The sequence below is a fragment of the Cherax quadricarinatus genome, chromosome 28, assembly GCF_038502225.1.
Source record: "Cherax quadricarinatus isolate ZL_2023a chromosome 28, ASM3850222v1, whole genome shotgun sequence".
NCBI classification, from domain to species: domain Eukaryota; kingdom Metazoa; phylum Arthropoda; class Malacostraca; order Decapoda; family Parastacidae; genus Cherax; species Cherax quadricarinatus.
In genome coordinates this window covers 39,772,237-39,791,144 of record NC_091319.1, presented here as the reverse complement: position 1 = coordinate 39,791,144, position 18,908 = coordinate 39,772,237, and the positions used below count along the sequence as shown (strand labels likewise).

General features: G+C 44.4%; 1 protein-coding gene across 2 annotated transcripts in view; it reads right to left on the bottom strand.

Moving 5' to 3' along the window:
- LOC128693117 (adhesion G protein-coupled receptor L3) overlaps positions 1-18,908 on the bottom strand; it is a 305,787-nt gene that overhangs the window by 283,847 nt on the left and 3,032 nt on the right. For both annotated transcript variants that reach the window (XM_070089532.1, XM_070089533.1), the window contains exons 2-3: positions 13,582-13,708; positions 725-805 (exon numbers count right to left, since the gene is read on the bottom strand). In XM_070089532.1, the coding sequence (XP_069945633.1) occupies positions 725-805; positions 13,582-13,690 (190 nt within the window). In that variant the 5' untranslated portion in view covers positions 13,691-13,708. The remainder of the gene's footprint in view (positions 1-724; positions 806-13,581; positions 13,709-18,908) is intronic.

The window sequence follows — 18,908 nt, the reverse complement described above, 5'->3', positions numbered from 1 at the left end:
TGGAGGTGGGGGTTACTGGAGGAGGATGTTACTGGAGGTGGTGGTTACTGAAGGAGGAGGTTACTTTAGGTGGTTGCTACTGGAGGAGGATGTTACTGGAAGTGGGGTTACTGGAGGTGGGAGTTACTGGAGGAGGAGGTTACTGGAGGTCGGGGTTATATGAGGAGTAGGTTACTGGAGGTGGGGGTTACTGGAGGAGGAAGATACTTGAGGTGCGGGTTACTGGAGGTGGGGGCTACTGGAGGAGGGAGTTACTGGAGGTGGGTGTTTCTTTGAGGAGGATGTTACTGGAGGTGATGGTTACTGGAGTGGGTGTTACAAGAGGTGGGGTTTGCTGGAGGAGGATGTTACTGGAGGTGGGGGTTACTGGAGGGGGAGGTTACTTGCGGTGGGGTTCACTGGAGGAGGAGGTTACTGGAGGTGGGGGTTTCTAGAGGAGGAGGTTACTGGAGGTTGGGGTTACAGGAGAAGGATGATACTTTTGGTGGGGTTTACTGGAGGTTTGGGTTACTGGAGGTGGGGGCTACTGGAGGTGCAGTTTAATGCTAGAGTACATTTGTTATCAAGGAGAGAGCCTCTTCAAGAAAGCCTCACTGTTAACGATGTTACGGAGGATCGAGCCGTCACATTTGACACATACAGTAATTAATGAATTCGTAGAAGGAGAAGATAATACTATATAATTAATATCCATGTTCCTTAGATCGAGAGTTGTTACACTTACCAAGGTTAGCACTGCCATGAGTGTTCAGGAGCCGCTCTAATTCTTGGGCGTTCCCACTTACGATAGCAGCGATCATGTCACCTGAGAGGAGTACATATGTATTAACATTTAAGCACTGAGAGCAAGGGAACATTGCCTAGACAATATTAACAGAGTGAAAATGATGAAATTCCAATCGTCCTCTTGATATCTCACATTATCAAGGACAAGTTCCCTGATAATGTGAAAAATCATGAAAGCGACTGGAATTTCAATATTTTTTCAGTGGTTATTTTGCACTTAAAAATGTGATTGTTTCCGGTGATATTAATGTAAATGTGACTACAGTGTGCATGTGTACTCCATGAGTACTACAGTGTGCATGTGTACTCCATGAGTACTACAATGTGCATGTGTACTCCATGAGTACTACAGTGTGCATGAGTACTCCATGAGTACTACAGTGTGCATGTGTACTCCATGAGTACTACAGTGTGCATGTGCACTCCATGAGTACTACAGTGTGCATGTGTACTCAATGAGTACTACAGTGTGCATGTGTACTCAATGAGTACTACAGTGTGCATATGTACTCAGTGAATACTACAGTGTGCATGTGTACTCCATCAGTACTACAGTGTGCATGTGTACTCCATGAGTACTGCAGTGTGCATGTGTACTCAATGAGTACTACAGTGTGCATGTGTACTCAATGAGTACTACAGTGTGCATATGTACTCAGTGAATACTACAGTGTGCATGTGTACTCCATGAGTACTACAGTGTGCATGTGTACTCCATGAGTACTGCAGTGTGCATATGTACTCCATGAGTACTACGCTGTGCATGTGTAATCCATGAGTACTACAGTGTGCATGTGTACTCCATGAGTACTACAGTGTGCATGTGTACTCCATGAGAACTACAGTGTGCATGTGTACTCCATGAGTACTACAGTGTGCATGTGTACTCCATGAGTACTACAGTGTGCATGTGTACTCCATGAGTACTACAGTGTGCATGTGTACTCCATGAGAACTACAGTGTGCATGTGTACTCCATGAGTACTACAGTGTGCATGTGTACTCCATGAGTACTACAGTGTGCATGTGTACTCCATGAGTACTACAATGTGCATATGTACTCCATGAGTACTACAGTGTGCATGTGTACTCCATGAGTACTACAGTGTGCATGTGTACTCCATGAGTACTGCAGTGTGCATGAGTACTCCATGAGTACTACAGTGTGCATGTGTACTCCATGAGTACTACAGTGTGCATGTGTACTCCATGAGTACTACAGTGCGCATGTGTACTCCATGAGTACTACAGTGTGCATGAGTACTCCATGAGTACTACAGTGTGCATGTGTACTCCATGAGTACTACAGTGTGCATGAGTACTCCATGAGTACTACAGTGTGCATGTGTACTCCATGAGTACTACAGTGTGCATGAGTACTCCATGAGTACTACAGTGTGCATGTGTACTCCATGAGTACTACAGTGTGCATGTGTACTCCATGAGTACTACAGTGTGCATGTGTACTCCATGAGTACTACAGTGTGCATGAGTTCTCCATGAGTACTACAGTGTGCATGAGTACTCCATGAGTACTACAGTGTGCATGTGTACTCCATGAGTACTACAGTGTGCATGTGTACTCCATGAGTACTACAGTGCGCATGTGTACTCCATGAGTACTACAGTGTGCATGTGTACTCCATGAGTACTACAGTGTGCATGAGTACTCCATGAGTACTACAGTGTGCATGAGTTCTCCATGAGTACTACATTGTGCATGTGTACTCCATGAGTACTACAGTGTGCATGTGTACTCCATGAGTACTACAGTGTGCAGGTGTACTCCATGAGTACTACAGTGTGCATGTGTACTCCATGAGTACTGCAGTGTGCATGAGTACTCCATGAGTACTACAGTGTGCATGTGTACTCCATGAGTACTACAGTGTGCATGTGTACTCCATCAGTACTACACTATGCATGTGTACTCCATGAGTACTACAGTGTGCATGTCTACTCCATGAGTACTGCAGTGTGCATATGTACTCCATGAGTACTACGCTGTGCATGTGTACTCCATGAGTTCTACAGTGTGCATGTGTACTCCATGAGTACTACAGTGTGCATGTGTACTCCATGAGTACTACAGTGTGCATGTGTACTCCATGAGTACTACAGTGTGCATGAGTACTCCATGAGTACTACAGTGTGCATGAGTACTCCATGAGTACTACAGCGTGCATGTGTACTCCATGAGTACTACAGTGTGCATGTGTACTCCATCAGTACTACACTATGCATGTGTACTCCATGAGTACTACAGTGTGCATGTGTACTCCATGAGTTCTACAGTGTGCATGTGTACTCCATGGGTACTACAATGTGCATGTGTACTCCATGAGTACTACAGTGTGCATGTGTACTCCATGAGTACTGCAGTGTGCATGTGTACTCCATGAGTACTACAGTGTGCATGTGTACTCTATGAGTACTACAGTGTGCATGTGTACTCCATCAGTACTACAGTGTGCATGTGTACTCCATCAGTACTACAGTGTGCATGTGTACTCCATGAGTACTACAGTGTGCATGTGTACTCTATGAGTACTACAGTGTGCATATGTACTCCATGAGTACTACGCTGTGCATGTGTACTCCATGAGTACTACAGTGTGCATGTGTACTCCATGGGTACTACGATGTGCATGTGTACTCCATGAGTACTACAGTGTGCATGTGTACTCCATGGGTACTACGATGTGCATGTGTACTCCATGAGTACTACAATGTGCATGTGTACTCCATGAGTACTAGAGTGTGCACGTGTACTCCATGAGTACTACAGTGTGCATGTGTACTCAATGAGTACTACAGTGTGCATGTGTACTCCATGGGTACTACGATGTGCATGTGTACTCCATGAGTACTACAGTGTGCATGTGTACTCCATGAGTACTACAGTGTGCATGTGTACTCCATGGGTACTACGATGTGCATGTGTACTCCATGAGTACTACAGTGTGCATGTGTACTCAATGAGTACTACAGTGTGCATGTGTACTCCATGGGTACTACGATGTGCATGTGTACTCCATGAGTACTACAGTGTGCATGTGTACTCCATGAGTACTACAGTGTACATGTGTACTCCATGAGCACTACACTGTGCATGTGCACTCCATGAGTACTACGCTGTACATGTGTACTCCATGAGTACTACAGTGTATGTGTATTAAATGAGTACTATAGTGCATGTGTACTCCATGAGAACTACAGTATGCATGTGTACTCCATAAGTACTACGGTGTGCATGTGTACTCCATGAGCACTACGTTGTGCATGTGTACTCCATGAATACTACTGTGCATATGTACTCCATGAGTACTAAAGTGTGCATGTGTACTCCATGAGTACTACAGTGTGTATGTGTACTCCAATAGTACCACGCTGTGCATGTGTACTCCATGAGTACTATAGTGTGCATGTGTACTCCATGAGTACTACAGTGTGTATGTGTACTCCAATAGTACCACGCTGTGCATGTGTACTCCATGAGTACTACGCTTTGCATGTGTACTCCATGAGTACTACAGTGTGCATGTGTATTCCATGAGTACTGAAGTGTGCATGTGTACTCCATGAGTACTACGCTGTGCATGTGTACTCCAAGAGTACTACGCTGTGCATGTGTGCTCCATGAGTACTAAAGTGCGCATGTGTACCCCATGTGTACTACACTGTACATGTGTACTACACTGTACATGTGTACTACACTGTACATGTGTACTCCATGTGTACTACACTGTACATGTGTACTCCATGTGTACTACACTGTACATGTGTACTCCATGTGTACTACACTGTACATGTGTACTACACTGCACATGTGTACTCCATGTGTACTACACTGTACATGTGTACTACACTGTACATGTGTACTACACTGTACATGTGTACTACACTGTACATGTGTACTCCATGTGTACTACACTGTACATGTGTACTACACTGTACATGTGTACTACACTGTACATGTGTACTACACTGTACATGTGTACTCCATGTGTACTACACTGTACATGTGTACTACACTGTACATGTGTACTACACTGTACATGTGTACTCCATGTGTATTACACTGTACATGTGTACTCCATGTGTACTACAATGCACATGTGTACTCCATGTGTACTACACTGTACATGTGTACTCCATGTGTACTACACTGCACATGTGTACTCCATGTGTACTACACTGTACACGTGTACTCCATGTGTGCTACACTGTACATGTGTACTCCATGTGCACTACACTGTACATGTGTACTCCATGTGTGCTACACTGCACATGTGTACTCCATGTGTACTACACTGTACATGTGTACTCCATGTGCAGTACACTGTACATGTGTACTCCATGTGCACTACACTGTACATGTGTACTCCATGTGTGCTACACTGTACATGTGTACTCCATGTGTACTACACTGTACATGTGTACTCCATGTGTACTACACTGTACATGTGTACTCCATGTGTACTACACTGTACATGTGTACTCCATGTGCACTACACTGTACATGTGTACTCCATGTGCACTACACTGTACATGTGTACTCCATGTGTACTACACTGTACATGTGTACTCCATGTGCACTACACTGTACATGTGTACTACACTGTACATGTGTACTCCATGTGTACTACACTGTACATGTGTACTCCATGTGTACTACACTGTACATGTGTACTCCATGTGCACTACACTGTACATGTGAGCTCCATGTGTACTACACTGTATATGTGTACTCCATGTGTACTACACTGTGCATGTGTTGTGTACTCTATGTGTACTACACTGTACCTGTGTACTCCATGTGTACTACACTGTACATGTGTACTCCATGTGTACTACACTGTACATGTGTACTTCATGTGTACTACACTGTACATGTGTACTCCATGTGTACTACACTGTACATGTGTACTCCATGTGTACTACACTGTACATGTGTACTCCATGTGTACTACACTGTACATGTGTACTCCATGTGTACTACACTGTACGTGTGTACTCCATGTGTACTACACTGTACATGTGTACTCCATGTGTACTACACTGTACATGTGTACTCCATGTGTACTACACTGTACATGTGTACTCCATGTGTACTACACTGTACATGTGTACTCTATGTGTACTACACTGTACATGTGTACTACACTGTACATGTGTACTCCATGTGCACTACACTGTACATGTGTACTCCATGTGTACTACACTGTACATGTGTACTCCATGTGTACTACACTGTACATGTGTACTCCATGTGTACTACACTGTACATGTGTACTCCATGTGCACTACACTGTACATGTGTACTCCATGTGTACTACACTGTACATGTGTACTCCATGTGTACTACACTGTACATGTGTATTCCATGTGTACTACACTGTACATGTGTACTCCATGTGCACTACACTGTACATGTGTACTCCATGTGTACTACACTGTACATGTGTACTCCATGTATACTACACTGTACATGTGTACTCCATGTGTACTACACTGTACATGTGTACTCCATGTGTACTACACTGTACATGTGTACTCCATGTGTACTACACTGTACATGTGTACTCCATGTGTACTATACTGTACATGTGTACTCCATGTGTACTACACTGTACATGTGTACTACACTGTACATGTGTACTACACTGTACATGTGTACCCCATGTGTACTACACTGTACATGTGTACTCTATGTGTACTACACTGTACATGTGTACTACACTGTACATGTGTACTCCATGTGCACTACACTGTACATGTGTACTCCATGTGTACTACACTGTACATGTGTACTCCATGTGCACTACACTGTACATGTGTACTACACTGTACATGTGTACTCCATGTGTACTACACTGTACATGTGTACTCCATGTGTACTACACTGTACATGTGTACTCCATGTGCACTACACTGTACATGTGAGCTCCATGTGTACTACACTGTACATGTGTACTCCATGTGTACTACACTGTGCATGTGTTGTGTACTCTATGTGTACTACACTGTACCTGTGTACTCTATGTGTACTACACTGTACATGTGTACTCCATGTGTACTACACTGTACATGTGTACTCCATGTGTACTACACTGTACATGTGTACTCCATGTGTACTACACTGTACATGTGTACTCCATGTGTACTACACTGTACATGTGTACTCCATGTGTACTACACTGTACATGTGTACTCCATGTGTACTACACTGTACGTGTGTACTCCATGTGTACTACACTGTACATGTGTACTCCATGTGTACTACACTGTACATGTGTACTCCATGTGTACTACACTGTAACTCTATACACTGGATTGTTATTCCTATGGTATTAAATTTGGGCTGTGTGGTGCCAATTTACAATTTTTGGGGCAATATTATTAAAATTAATTTCTAAAAAATCTATGTCAAATATATTTTCTAACAGGTTTGGAAAGATTTGAAAACATAATAAATAAGAGAAAATAATAAGAGAAAAGAATAAGAGAAGAATAAGAATAAAAAATAAAATAAAATTGAGGGTGTATGATTTTTCCTTAGTAGTATAACGAGAAATTTTCTGTTTTTGGGAACATTCTCAAATTTTTTTTTTAATTACTCAATATCGACTTATTCGAGAGGCTTGAAATTTTCAAGATTTGTGTAATGTATCGTGGGCAAGATTACTGAGCTTATTAGCAGGTGTAGGTGAGTGCCATGTGCACAGGGTGAGTGCCATGTGCACAGGGTGATTGCCATGTGCACAGGGTGGGTGCCATGTGCACAGGGTGAGTGCCATGTGCACAGGGTGAGTGCCATGTGCACAGGGTGGGTGCCATGTGCACAGGGTGGGTTCCATGTGCACAGGGTGAGTGCCATGTGCACAGGGTGGGTGCCATGTGCACAGGGTGGGTGCCATGTGCACAGGGTGGGTGCCATGTGCACAGGGTGAGTGCCATGTACACAGGGTGGGTGCCATGTGCACAGGGTGGGTGCCATGTGCACAGGGTGAGTGCCATGTGCACAGGGTGAGTGCCATGTGCACAGGGTGGGTGCCATGTGCACAGGGTGAGTGCCATGTGCACAGGGTGAGTGCCATGTACACAGGGTGAGTGCCATGTGCACAGGGTGAGTGCCATGTGCACAGGGCGAGTGCCATGTGCACAGGGTGAGTACTATGTGCACAGGGTGAGTACTATGCACACAGGGTGAGAGCCATGTGCACAGGGTGAGGACTATGTGCACAGGGTGAGTACTATGCACACAGGGTGAGTGCCATGTACACAGGGTGAGTGCCATGTGCACAGGGCGAGTGCCATGTGCACAGGGTGAGTACTATGTGCACAGGGTGAGTACTATGCACACAGGGTGAGAGCCATGTGCACAGGGTGAGTACTATGTGCACAGGGTGAGTACTATGCACACAGGATGAGTACCATGTACACAGGGTGAGTGCCATGTGCACAGGGTGAGTGCCATGTGCACAGGGTGAATGCCATGTGCACAGGGTGAGTACTATGTGCACATGGTGAGTACTATGCACACAGGGTGAGTGCCATGTGCACAGGGTGAGTACTATGTGCACAGGGTGAGTACTATGCACACAGGGTGAGTGCCATGTACACAGGGTGAGTGCCATGTGCACAGGGTGAGTGCCATGTACACAGGGTGGGTGCCATGTGCACAGGGTGGGTGCCATGTGCACAGGGTGAGTACCATGTGCACAGGGTGAGTACCATGTGCACAGGGTGAGTGCCATGTGCACAGGGTGAGTACCATGTGCACAGGGTGAGTACCATGTGCACAGGGTGAGTGCCATGTGCACAGGGTGAGTACCATGTGCACAGGGTGAGTACTATGCACACAGGGTGGGTGCCATGTGCACAGGGTGAGTGCCATGTACACAGGGTGAGTGCCATGTGCACAGGGTGAGTGCCATGTGCACAGGGCGAGTGCCATGTGCACAGGGTGAGTACTATGTGCACTGGGTGAGTACTATGCACACAGGGTGAGAGCCATGTGCACAGGGTGAGTACTATGTGCACAGGGTGAGTACTATGCACACAGGGTGAGTGCCATGTACACAGGGTGAGTGCCATGTGCACAGGGCGAGTGCCATGTGCACAGGGTGAGTACTATGTGCACAGGGTGAGTACTATGCACACAGGGTGAGAGCCATGTGCACAGGGTGAGTACTATGTGCACAGGGTGAGTACTATGCACACAGGGTGAGTGCCATGTACACAGGGTGAGTGCCATGTGCACAGGGTGAGTGCCATGTGCACAGGGTGAATGCCATGTGCACAGGGTGAGTACTATGTGCACATGGTGAGTACTATGCACACAGGGTGAGTGCCATGTGCACAGGGTGAGTACTATGTGCACAGGGTGAGTACTATGCACACAGGGTGAGTGCCATGTACACAGGGTGAGTGCCATGTGCACAGGGTGAGTGCCATGTGCACAGGGTGAATGCCATGTGCACAGGATGAGTACTATGTGCACAGGGTGAGTACTATGCACACAGGGTGAGTGCCATGTGCACAGGGTGAGTACTATGTGCACAGGGTGAGTACTATGCACACAGGATGGGTGCCGTGTGCACAGGGTGAGTACCATGTGCACAGGGTGAGTACCATGTGCACAGGGTGAGTTCCATGTGCACAGGGTGAGTACTATGTGCACAGGGTGAGTACTATGCACACAGGGTGGGTGCCATGTGCACAGGGTGAGTGCCATGTACACAGGGTGAGTACCATGTGCACAGGGTGAGTGCCATGTGCACAGGGTGAGTACCATGTGCACAGGGTGAGTACTATGCACACAGGGTGGGTGCCATGTGCACAGGGTGAGTACCATGTGCACAGGGTGAGTGCCATGTGCACAGGGTGAGTGCCATGTGCACAAGGTGAGTACCATGTGCACAGGGTGAGTGCCATGTGCACAGGGTGAGTACCATGTGCACAGGGTGAGTACCATGTGCACAGGGTGAGTACCATGTGCACAGGGTGAGTACCATGTGCACAGGGTGAGTACCATGTGCACAGGGTGAGTGCTATGTGCACAGGGTGAGTACCATGTGCACAGGGTGAGTACCATGTGCACAGGGTGAGTACCATGTTCACAGGGTGAGTGCCATGAGCACAGGGTGAATACCATGTGCACAGGTTGAGTGCCATGTGCACAGGGTGAGTACCATGTGCACAGGGTGAGTACCATGTGCACAGGGTGAGTACCATGTTCACAGGGTGAGTGCCATGAGCACAGGGTGAGTGCCATGTGCACAGGGTGAGTGCCATGTGCACAAGGTGAGTGCCATGTGCACAGGGTGAGTGCCATGTGCACAGGGTGACTGCCAGGTGCTTAGGGTGAGTACCATGTGCACAGGGTGAGTGCCATGTGCACAGGGTGAGTGCCATGTGCACAGGGTGAGTACCATGTGCACAGGGTGAGTGCCATGTGCACAGGGTGAGTGCCATGTGCACAGGGTGAGTACCATGTGCACAGGGTGAGTGCCATGTGCACAGGGTGAGTGCCATGTGCACAGGGTGAGTACCATGTGCACAGGGTGAGTGCCATGTTCCCAGGGTGGGTGCCATGTTCACAGAGTGAGTGCCATGTGCACAGGTTGAGTGCCATATGCACAGGGTGAGTACCATGTGCACAGGGTGAGTACCATGTGCACAAAGTGAGTGCCATGTGCACAGGGTGAGTGCCATGTGCAGAAGGTGAGTGTCACGTGCAAAGGTGAGTGCCATGTGCACAAGGTGAGTCCCATGTGCACAGGGTGAGTACCATGTGCACAGGGTGAGTGCCATGTGCACAGGGTGAGTACCATGTGCACAGGGTGAGTGCCATGTGCAGAGGGTGAGTGCCATGTGCTCAGAGTGGGTTCCATGTGCAATGGTGGGTGTCATGTGCACATGGTGATTGACATGTGCACAGGGTGAGTGCCATGTGCACATGGCGAGTGCTATGTGCAGAGGGTGAGTGCCATGTGCACAGTGTGAGTGCCATGTGCACAGGGTGAGTGCCATGTTCACAGGGTGATTGCCATGTGCACAGGGTGAGTACCATGTGCACAGGGCGAGTGCCTTGTACACAGGGTGAGCGCCATATGCACGGGGTGGGTGCCATGTGCACTGGGTTGGTGCCTTGCGCACAGGATGAGTGCCATGGGCACAAGGTGTGTGCCATGTGCACAGGGTGAGTGCCATGTGCACAGGGTGGGTACCATGTGCACAGAGTGGGTGCCATATGCACAGAGTGGGTGCCATGTACAGGTCTACAGGTGTAGACAGGCGCCTGTGTTACCGTGTGACAGGTGTAGACAGGCACCTGTGTTACCGTGTGACAGGTGTAGACAGGCGCCTGTGTTACCGTGTGAGAGGTGTAGACAGCCGCCTGTGTTACCGTGTGACAGGTGTAGACAGGCGCCTGTGTTACCGTGTGACAGGTGTATACAGGCGCCTGTGTGTTACCGTGTGAGAGGTGTAGACAGCCGCCTGTGTTACCGTGTGACAAGTGTAGACAGGCGCCTGTGTTACGGTGTGACAAGTGTAGACAGGCGCCTGTGTTACCGTGTGACAAGTGTAGACAGCCGTTTGTGTTCGACTCCAGCACTTCACAAGTGGTGTATTCCACTTACTAAGTTGTAATAATTAATGGAGTGTGTTGATATTATTTCTTATACCTTAAATCACGAAATAGCATAGTATCATTCTATGTAAATGCATTATTTTGCCTTGATTCTGGTGAGATGCTCTTGATCCGAAGAACTGCACCTCCCCATGCTTTGATCGAATTATACAGCCCCTATAAAACACCTTAAGGCTTTTGCGCTTTCCTCTGATTAAAAAATAACTGTAGTGAACGGCATGTTTCTTCAATGGCTGTTACATCGTATGGAATGACTGGAAGACTTCGTGGATATAACTGTGTAAGTGCAAGTTTTGTTGCGTACTGTGCAATAACAGGGAAAGCATCTTTGGTCAGTTTTAATCTTTTAGTGTTGATGTGTTTTCCTGGAGGTAAACAATCTGTTGATGTTAGTATGTGTAAGTTATATCACGTACCGATTTTACTAATCAAATTGGTCTCTGTGAAATAATTATCTAATGTTTGTTTGATTAGACATTAGTCACAGTTTTGACTCTCTGGTTATTCAGAGTTAAATAAGCACAATGTTTGACTTTATTTGGTTATCTTAGGTTAAAGACTATATCGTTTTTGTGCGTTCTTTCCTGAGCTTCATAAATTTTGCATCCCATTTGCAATTCTCTATCTGGTGTTCTGTTTCTTCTTCGTTTTCATGACCTTCCACTAGCTGGGGACGACGTTTAATAACCATCCATTTTAGAACTACTTTAGTCTGTCCAGATTCTCTTGTGGCCTTTTTCTGTATTCTCTGGCATTTATTCTTCTCAAACGTTCTACCTCATTTATAGTCAAAAGAATGTCGTTTACCAATATAAAGAACAGTAGCAGCCACAACTTATAACTTTGAGGGGCATTAATTATTAAAATTTGTCAATAGCAACTCTTGCGGTACTGTTACTTTCTGGCCCTCCTCATCCCCTGATATCGAGCAAAGTATATTTTCTGCTACCCTTGTGTTCTCTCACTTTATGGACTAGTCTCGGCAGCTCCCTAATCGACCTTATTCCTGGGTAATTTCTCTAACCATGTAGCTGAACACTAATTGCTGTATATCAGACATGGTTTACCTTCCCTAAACCCATGCTGGCTGTTATCTGGGGTCTAACACACTTCAAGTGAACTACCGCTTCACCGTAACCTTAGAGATCATGTTCCTTAACGTTACTGGCTTGTTATTTATTGTTGTCCTCGCTTCTTGAATACCTGAATGAAAAACAGGAATTGTCCTACACTAGCAGTCTTCCATTCTTCCAGGGATATAATGTAATCACGTCAGGATGGTAGGTGGGCACATCCAAGGTGCTGGGGAGTAAAGATCGAAGTTCTCTCTGGACTGTCCACGGGCTGTAGTAAGGCGCTTCGGAATATGGTCTTTCTTCATTGACATGCAATAGATTTTTGTTAAGTATTCATTCAGTGTGTTATCTACCTTTCTCCTGACCCATGGAGACACCTTGCTAAATCCATTTGCATTCTACTATGTCCAGGTTGCTTAGTATTTTATTCTATTCCCTGTTATGGTAATGCTCAGTTTTCTCTGAGCTATCAGTCCTCTCTGGCTCTTGGGTATCGTCCTTATTTCTTCAATGAATACTTTTTTGAATCATTTGTTTCCTGCTAGGCACTTCCTTGCAAGAAATTGCATCATTTAATTTATGGTGTATTTCCTTCAAATTATTTATCCCACTGGTATAACCGCATTAACAAAAACTCATATCTAAAAATAGTTCCCTTCTTATGTAATCACGTTTGTCTCAAACTCCATATATCTTTTCATGTACATATTTCCCATGTAGTCGAAGCATAGGAACGCATAATCATTCGTCACAAATGGGACATATTCTTTATCTCCTGTAAATAAATAAAATGACTGTGATGTGGAGACCAGTTCTTGTTTTGTCATTCTCGCTGATTCCTTGACCTGACAATTCAAGAGCTTGCTCAGGATTTTCCAATAGTTTTACCATGCATGTTAAAATATTTAATGTAACCCTGTTGCTGTTGTCTAGGAAACACTCTTTCTCTGACTCTCAGTTAATAATATTTCCACTAAAATATAGTAAAATCCTGACATATTGAACTATTAATTTATATATATTTTCAGAAGGTGAGAGAACATACCAAAACACACTCACCTGCTGTATCACCGGAAGCTGTCGTAGAGGTCATTGTTATCATCAGCACCAGCAGCCCCTCCAGCAGCAACCTCCTCACGGTCAGCCATGCTAGTGGTGTGCGCTCCATACCCTTACCACTAACTCGCTTGAAAATAAAGATCTTTGGTTACACAAAGATAGGCAAGGAAGTAATGAAGCTGTGATCGTCATATACTCATTCTGAAATTTTGCCTGTGGTAACGCATTCTCTACCCAGCCTTATGTATTAACAATTTGATCAGGGATTTTAAATTAATAGCCGAAGCATTGGTTAAAACGTATTGTTTGATACACTGTGACTCCAGTCAAAGCCACTTGGATGGCGAATGTTAAAATTAATAGCCGAAGCATTGGTTAAAACATATTGTTAAGATAAGATAAGATTTCGTTCGGATTTTTAACCCCGGAGGGTTAGCCACCCAGGATAACCCAAGAAAGTCAGTGCGTCATCGAGGACTGTCTAACTTATTTCCATTGGGGTCCTTAATCTTGTCCCCCAGGATGCGACCCACATCAGTCGACTAACACCCAGGTACCTATTTGCTGCTAGGTGAACAGGACAATAGGTGTAAGGAAACGTGTCGGAATTTCCACCCGCCGGGAATCGAACCCGGGCCCTCCGTGTGTGAAGCGGGAGCTTTAGCCACCAGACCACCGGGCCACCATTGTGACTCCAGATGTTACAGTCAAAGCCACTTGGATGGCGAATGTTAAAATTTTTGATATTTTTCCATAAGATGATATTCTCCAAGTCACGGAAACTGCAGCATTTTGCTAAGCCAGAAAACTAGTCATTAAACGAGCACTTACGGAAGACGTGGCAAGTCAGCAAAACACAACTAATAGCTGATTTCACATTTAGTCAATAAATCTTGGCATAATATGAAAATCTGAATAAATTGTGGAAAATACTGTAAATATTTTCCAGAAATACAGTAGTTATATGTAAATAGATGGCCATACTGTATTTAATAAAATTTATGTTCTCAAAAACGGAAAGCTGCGCCTGCGCAGAAGGACAGTCGCCATTGTTTGTTTGAATTGGAGTAACAGACATTGTGTAATGGGAAGAATTTTTCGTGCTCTAGAGGTTAAAATTGGGTTGACACCTCTCAAATAGGAGGCGAAATTGTTCGATGTACATTCCTGCATAACTTGAGATATCAGGCGACAGGACAGGACAACTCCAGGACCCTCAGATAAGCTGTCTAATTTATGTTTAAATTCTGGCCAGTAAATTTTTCATAAATGTAGGCAAAAGGGGGGGTCCTGTACATGACACATTAATCTCCAGTCAAATTGGTGAGTGATTTTAAGATATTCTCCTTCTGTTATGTATACTTGTATATATGTAATCATTTACTATTTTTAATATATAGTCCACACATTTATATATTTACCAGCATTCCTGGTGATGTATATTTCATTTATAATTAATAGGTCCAGAGCAACTTGTGGATATGACAGTGGTAGGTATCGAAGGGGGACATTTTGGGCGACCTAGGTGTCCCAAATTCCTACTTGTCTAACTGATAAATAATAATTATCTATGTTCATTTACTGTTATGTACATAATGATACATTCAGATAAATGTAATTTTCCACATAAATCATTTAGGAAAAATCTTATCTCTTATTACAGTGAATTATTCTACAGCCACACTTAGTGATTTCTATGTAATCGTGTCATTGCTATTTCGCGAGTCATGCTGGAAGTCGCTTCTACCAACAATATTTCTGTTTAGGCTATACAAAAATTATGTGACGAGGCTGGTATTGTAATGAAGGTTTCTCTGGAAGGAGACACTTCCAGTACTCGTAGTGTCTTTCCCCGGGGAAGAAAGAGAAGTGGTGCTACATAACAGCTTGAGAATGCTCTTTTCTGATGTAAAATTTCCACCACCAGTGCATCTTATTTAGAGGAAATGGATACCTAACAACCTGTCGGTATTTTATACCATTTTAATGTTCAATCTGTCAGACACTGCAACACAAGGGTATCTTGGTACAGACCTGCATTCATCTTCGACAACCTCTACTAGTGAGAACGGCTGGATTTGAGAGGGACCTGACCTCCCAACATCTGCGTTCTACTAGTGACCTACGTCTCACCTCCTGGCGCTATATAAGGCTCCATCCTGTCACTTCAACTCCATATTGTTTCTGACTATGAAACAATGCTCTTCTCTAGACTGAGGGACTGACCACCTCAAAACTTTAAGGGTGATGGACTGATTACATCGTCTTCAAGTCTCTTCTGCTTCTATCAACTTTTCTGTACTCGACTGAAGAAGCCTACTGTGTAGGCGAAACGTTTCGAAATAAAGATACCTAACTGTTGCATATGTGTCTTACCTAACAACGGAAAAAGGATGGTGGAATCAGGCCCATTGCAGTGGGCAACACCCTTCGGCGCCTAGTCGCCAAGGCTGCAGTAAGAAGGGTGAGTCAAGAGGCTGCTGCAATGCTGAAACCAACTCAGCTCGGTTTCGGCGTTCAATAGGGCTGTGAAGCAGCTGCCCACGCAGCATGAATATATATCAAAAACGTGTCCGATGAAAAAGCCTTGGTCAAATTGGACTTTGCCAACGCTTTCAACTCAGTCAGAAGGGTTGCTGCTTTCCCAGCAGTTCATAGAAACTTCCTTCCCTTTATCCCTTCATAGAATCGTGTTATAGTGTGACTTCCAAACTATTGTTTGGGGACCATAAAATTGACTCATGTGAGGGCGTGCAACAGGGGAACCCTCTCGCCCCCTTTCTATTCTATTTTGTCATCAAGGAAGTCACAGAAGCACTCTCTAGCGAGCTCAATATCTGGTTCTTGGATGATGGTACCTTAGCTGGCACAAAAGAATCTCACCTAGAGGACATCAGTAAAATTAAAGACATGGGAGAAAGCCTGGGCCTTTCTTTAAACCCCACCAAATGTGAAATAGTTTCTACCAATCGACAGATGATCCAGAATATTAGCACCGTTTTACCAGGAGAAATAGCCATTGATCCAGCCAATAGCACTCTCCTTGGTGCTCCTCTTGGGTCCAATGCCATCGATCTGATCCTAGAAAAAAAAGTCTCAGACCTCCGGACGATGGAAAGCAGGATGAAAGACATTGACACACACGATGCCTTCTACCTACTCACCAGGTGCCTGTCAATCCCAAAACTTACCTATTTTCTGAGATGCTCCCCAGCCTTCAGCAGTCCAAAACTCAAGGAATATGACTCTCTCCTGAAGGCCATGCTAGAGAGTGTATTGAATCTTTCCCTTGAAGATGGACAGTGGTTGCAAGCCTCACTTCCGGCCAGGCTTGGGGGGCTAGGAGTACGCAGATCTTTCCAGATTGCTCTACCAGCTTTCCTATCCTCTTCCATAGCATCAAACGAGTTGATAAGACAAATTCTCCCTGATAACCTCAGTGACTCAGCAGGAATACAGGACCCTAGCTATGCCAGTGCCATCAATGAATAGATGGTACTGCTCCAGCACCAAACCCTAGTGCAGCACTGGCTCACAAACAGTCAAGCTGGGATGGTCCGATCGCTGAAAAGGTGCTTGCCAACATGCTCAGGGCTGCAACATCAGATAGGGAGACTGCCCGTCTTCAGGCTGTGAATGCACATCACTCCAGGGACTTCCTCCAAACAGTTCCCATATCGACAATGGGAACGCGACTTGACCCTAAGACCCTCCGTATTGCAGTGGCTCTGCGCATTGCTGCCCCAATTCATACAGAATGTACATGTATTTGCGGCGAAGTGCAAACAGACCAATACGGTCTACATGTTCTTAACTGTTCCAAAACCAAGAGCTGGCATGCAAGACACAATGAGGTCTACAACATCATAAAGATATCAATTGCTACAGCTGGATGCCCAGCCGAGAGGGAGCTGCAATCGCTAGCAGCTAACAATACCCAAAACCCAGCAAACTGCCCTGATGGGATCACCATCTATCCTTGGAAGAATGGCAAGCGCTTAGCATGGGACTATACCTATATATATATATATATATATATATATATATATATATATATATATATATATATATATATATATATATATATATATATATATATATATATATATATATATATATATATATATATATATATATATATATATATATATATATATATATATATATATATATATATATATATATATATATAAGAGTGTATCAGTCTGTAGTGGAAGGAAGGCGGGGTAGGGGTCGGCCTAGGAAGGGTTGGAGGGAGGGGGTAAAGGAGGTTTTGTGTGCGAGGGGCTTGGACTTCCAGCAGGCATGTGTGAGCGTGTTTGATAGGAGTGAATGGAGACAAATGGTTTTTAATACTTGACGTGCTGTTGGAGTGTGAGCAAAGTAACATTTATGAAGGGATTCAGGGAAACCGGCAGGCCGGACTTGAGTCCTGGAGATGGGAAGTACAGTGCCTGCACTCTGAAGGAGGGGTGTTAATGTTGCAGTTTAAAAACTGTAGTGTAAAGCACCCTTCTGGCAAGACAGTGATGGAGTGAATGATGGTGAAAGTTTTTCTTTTTCGGGCCACCCTGCCTTGGTGGGAATCGGCCGGTGTGATAATAAAAAAAAAATAAAAATATATATGCAATAAGATCACAGTAAACAGGTGATTTCAGAATATGCAAAACAACCACTCTGAAAGAATAGAGAAATTCCAAGCGCTTTCGTGATTACTCACATTATCAAGGAACTATGAAAGTAAAGCATCCAAGGAAGCTATATAAGGGGTCTGGCCAGCCCCTCACTATCAAATCCCACAACGGTTAAACACCTGACGCGCGCCGACCCAACTTGGATAGGTCCTTTTCACAACTCACCCACAAACTATTCTACCCAAGAAAATTTAAAAATTATTTGTCCAGTGTATTATTAAATTCTTCCCAAATTCTATTAATTATAAATGGATCTAATTTATATAAACCAAAGGAAATATTCATATTATTGTCAAAACTGCTTTTTATGAAACAAGATTCAATTATATTCCTGTCGACCATGGACTTGCTTGATACTACTTTCTCAACTTTTTGAAAATCAATTGGATGGTTAAAATCTCTTACATGAATAAATAGAGCAATGGAATCTTGTCCAGTTCTAATGCTATATTTATGTTGTTTTAATCTTAGTTCGAGATTTTTACCAGTTTGACCGTAATAAACTTTATCGCAAATTTTACAAGGAATCTTATAGACACATCCATCAGCATTTTGGGGGGAATTCTTTATCAAAAGTTTTTTTTACTGTATCAAGATTTTTTAATACAACTTTAATATTAAAAGTCTTAAGAA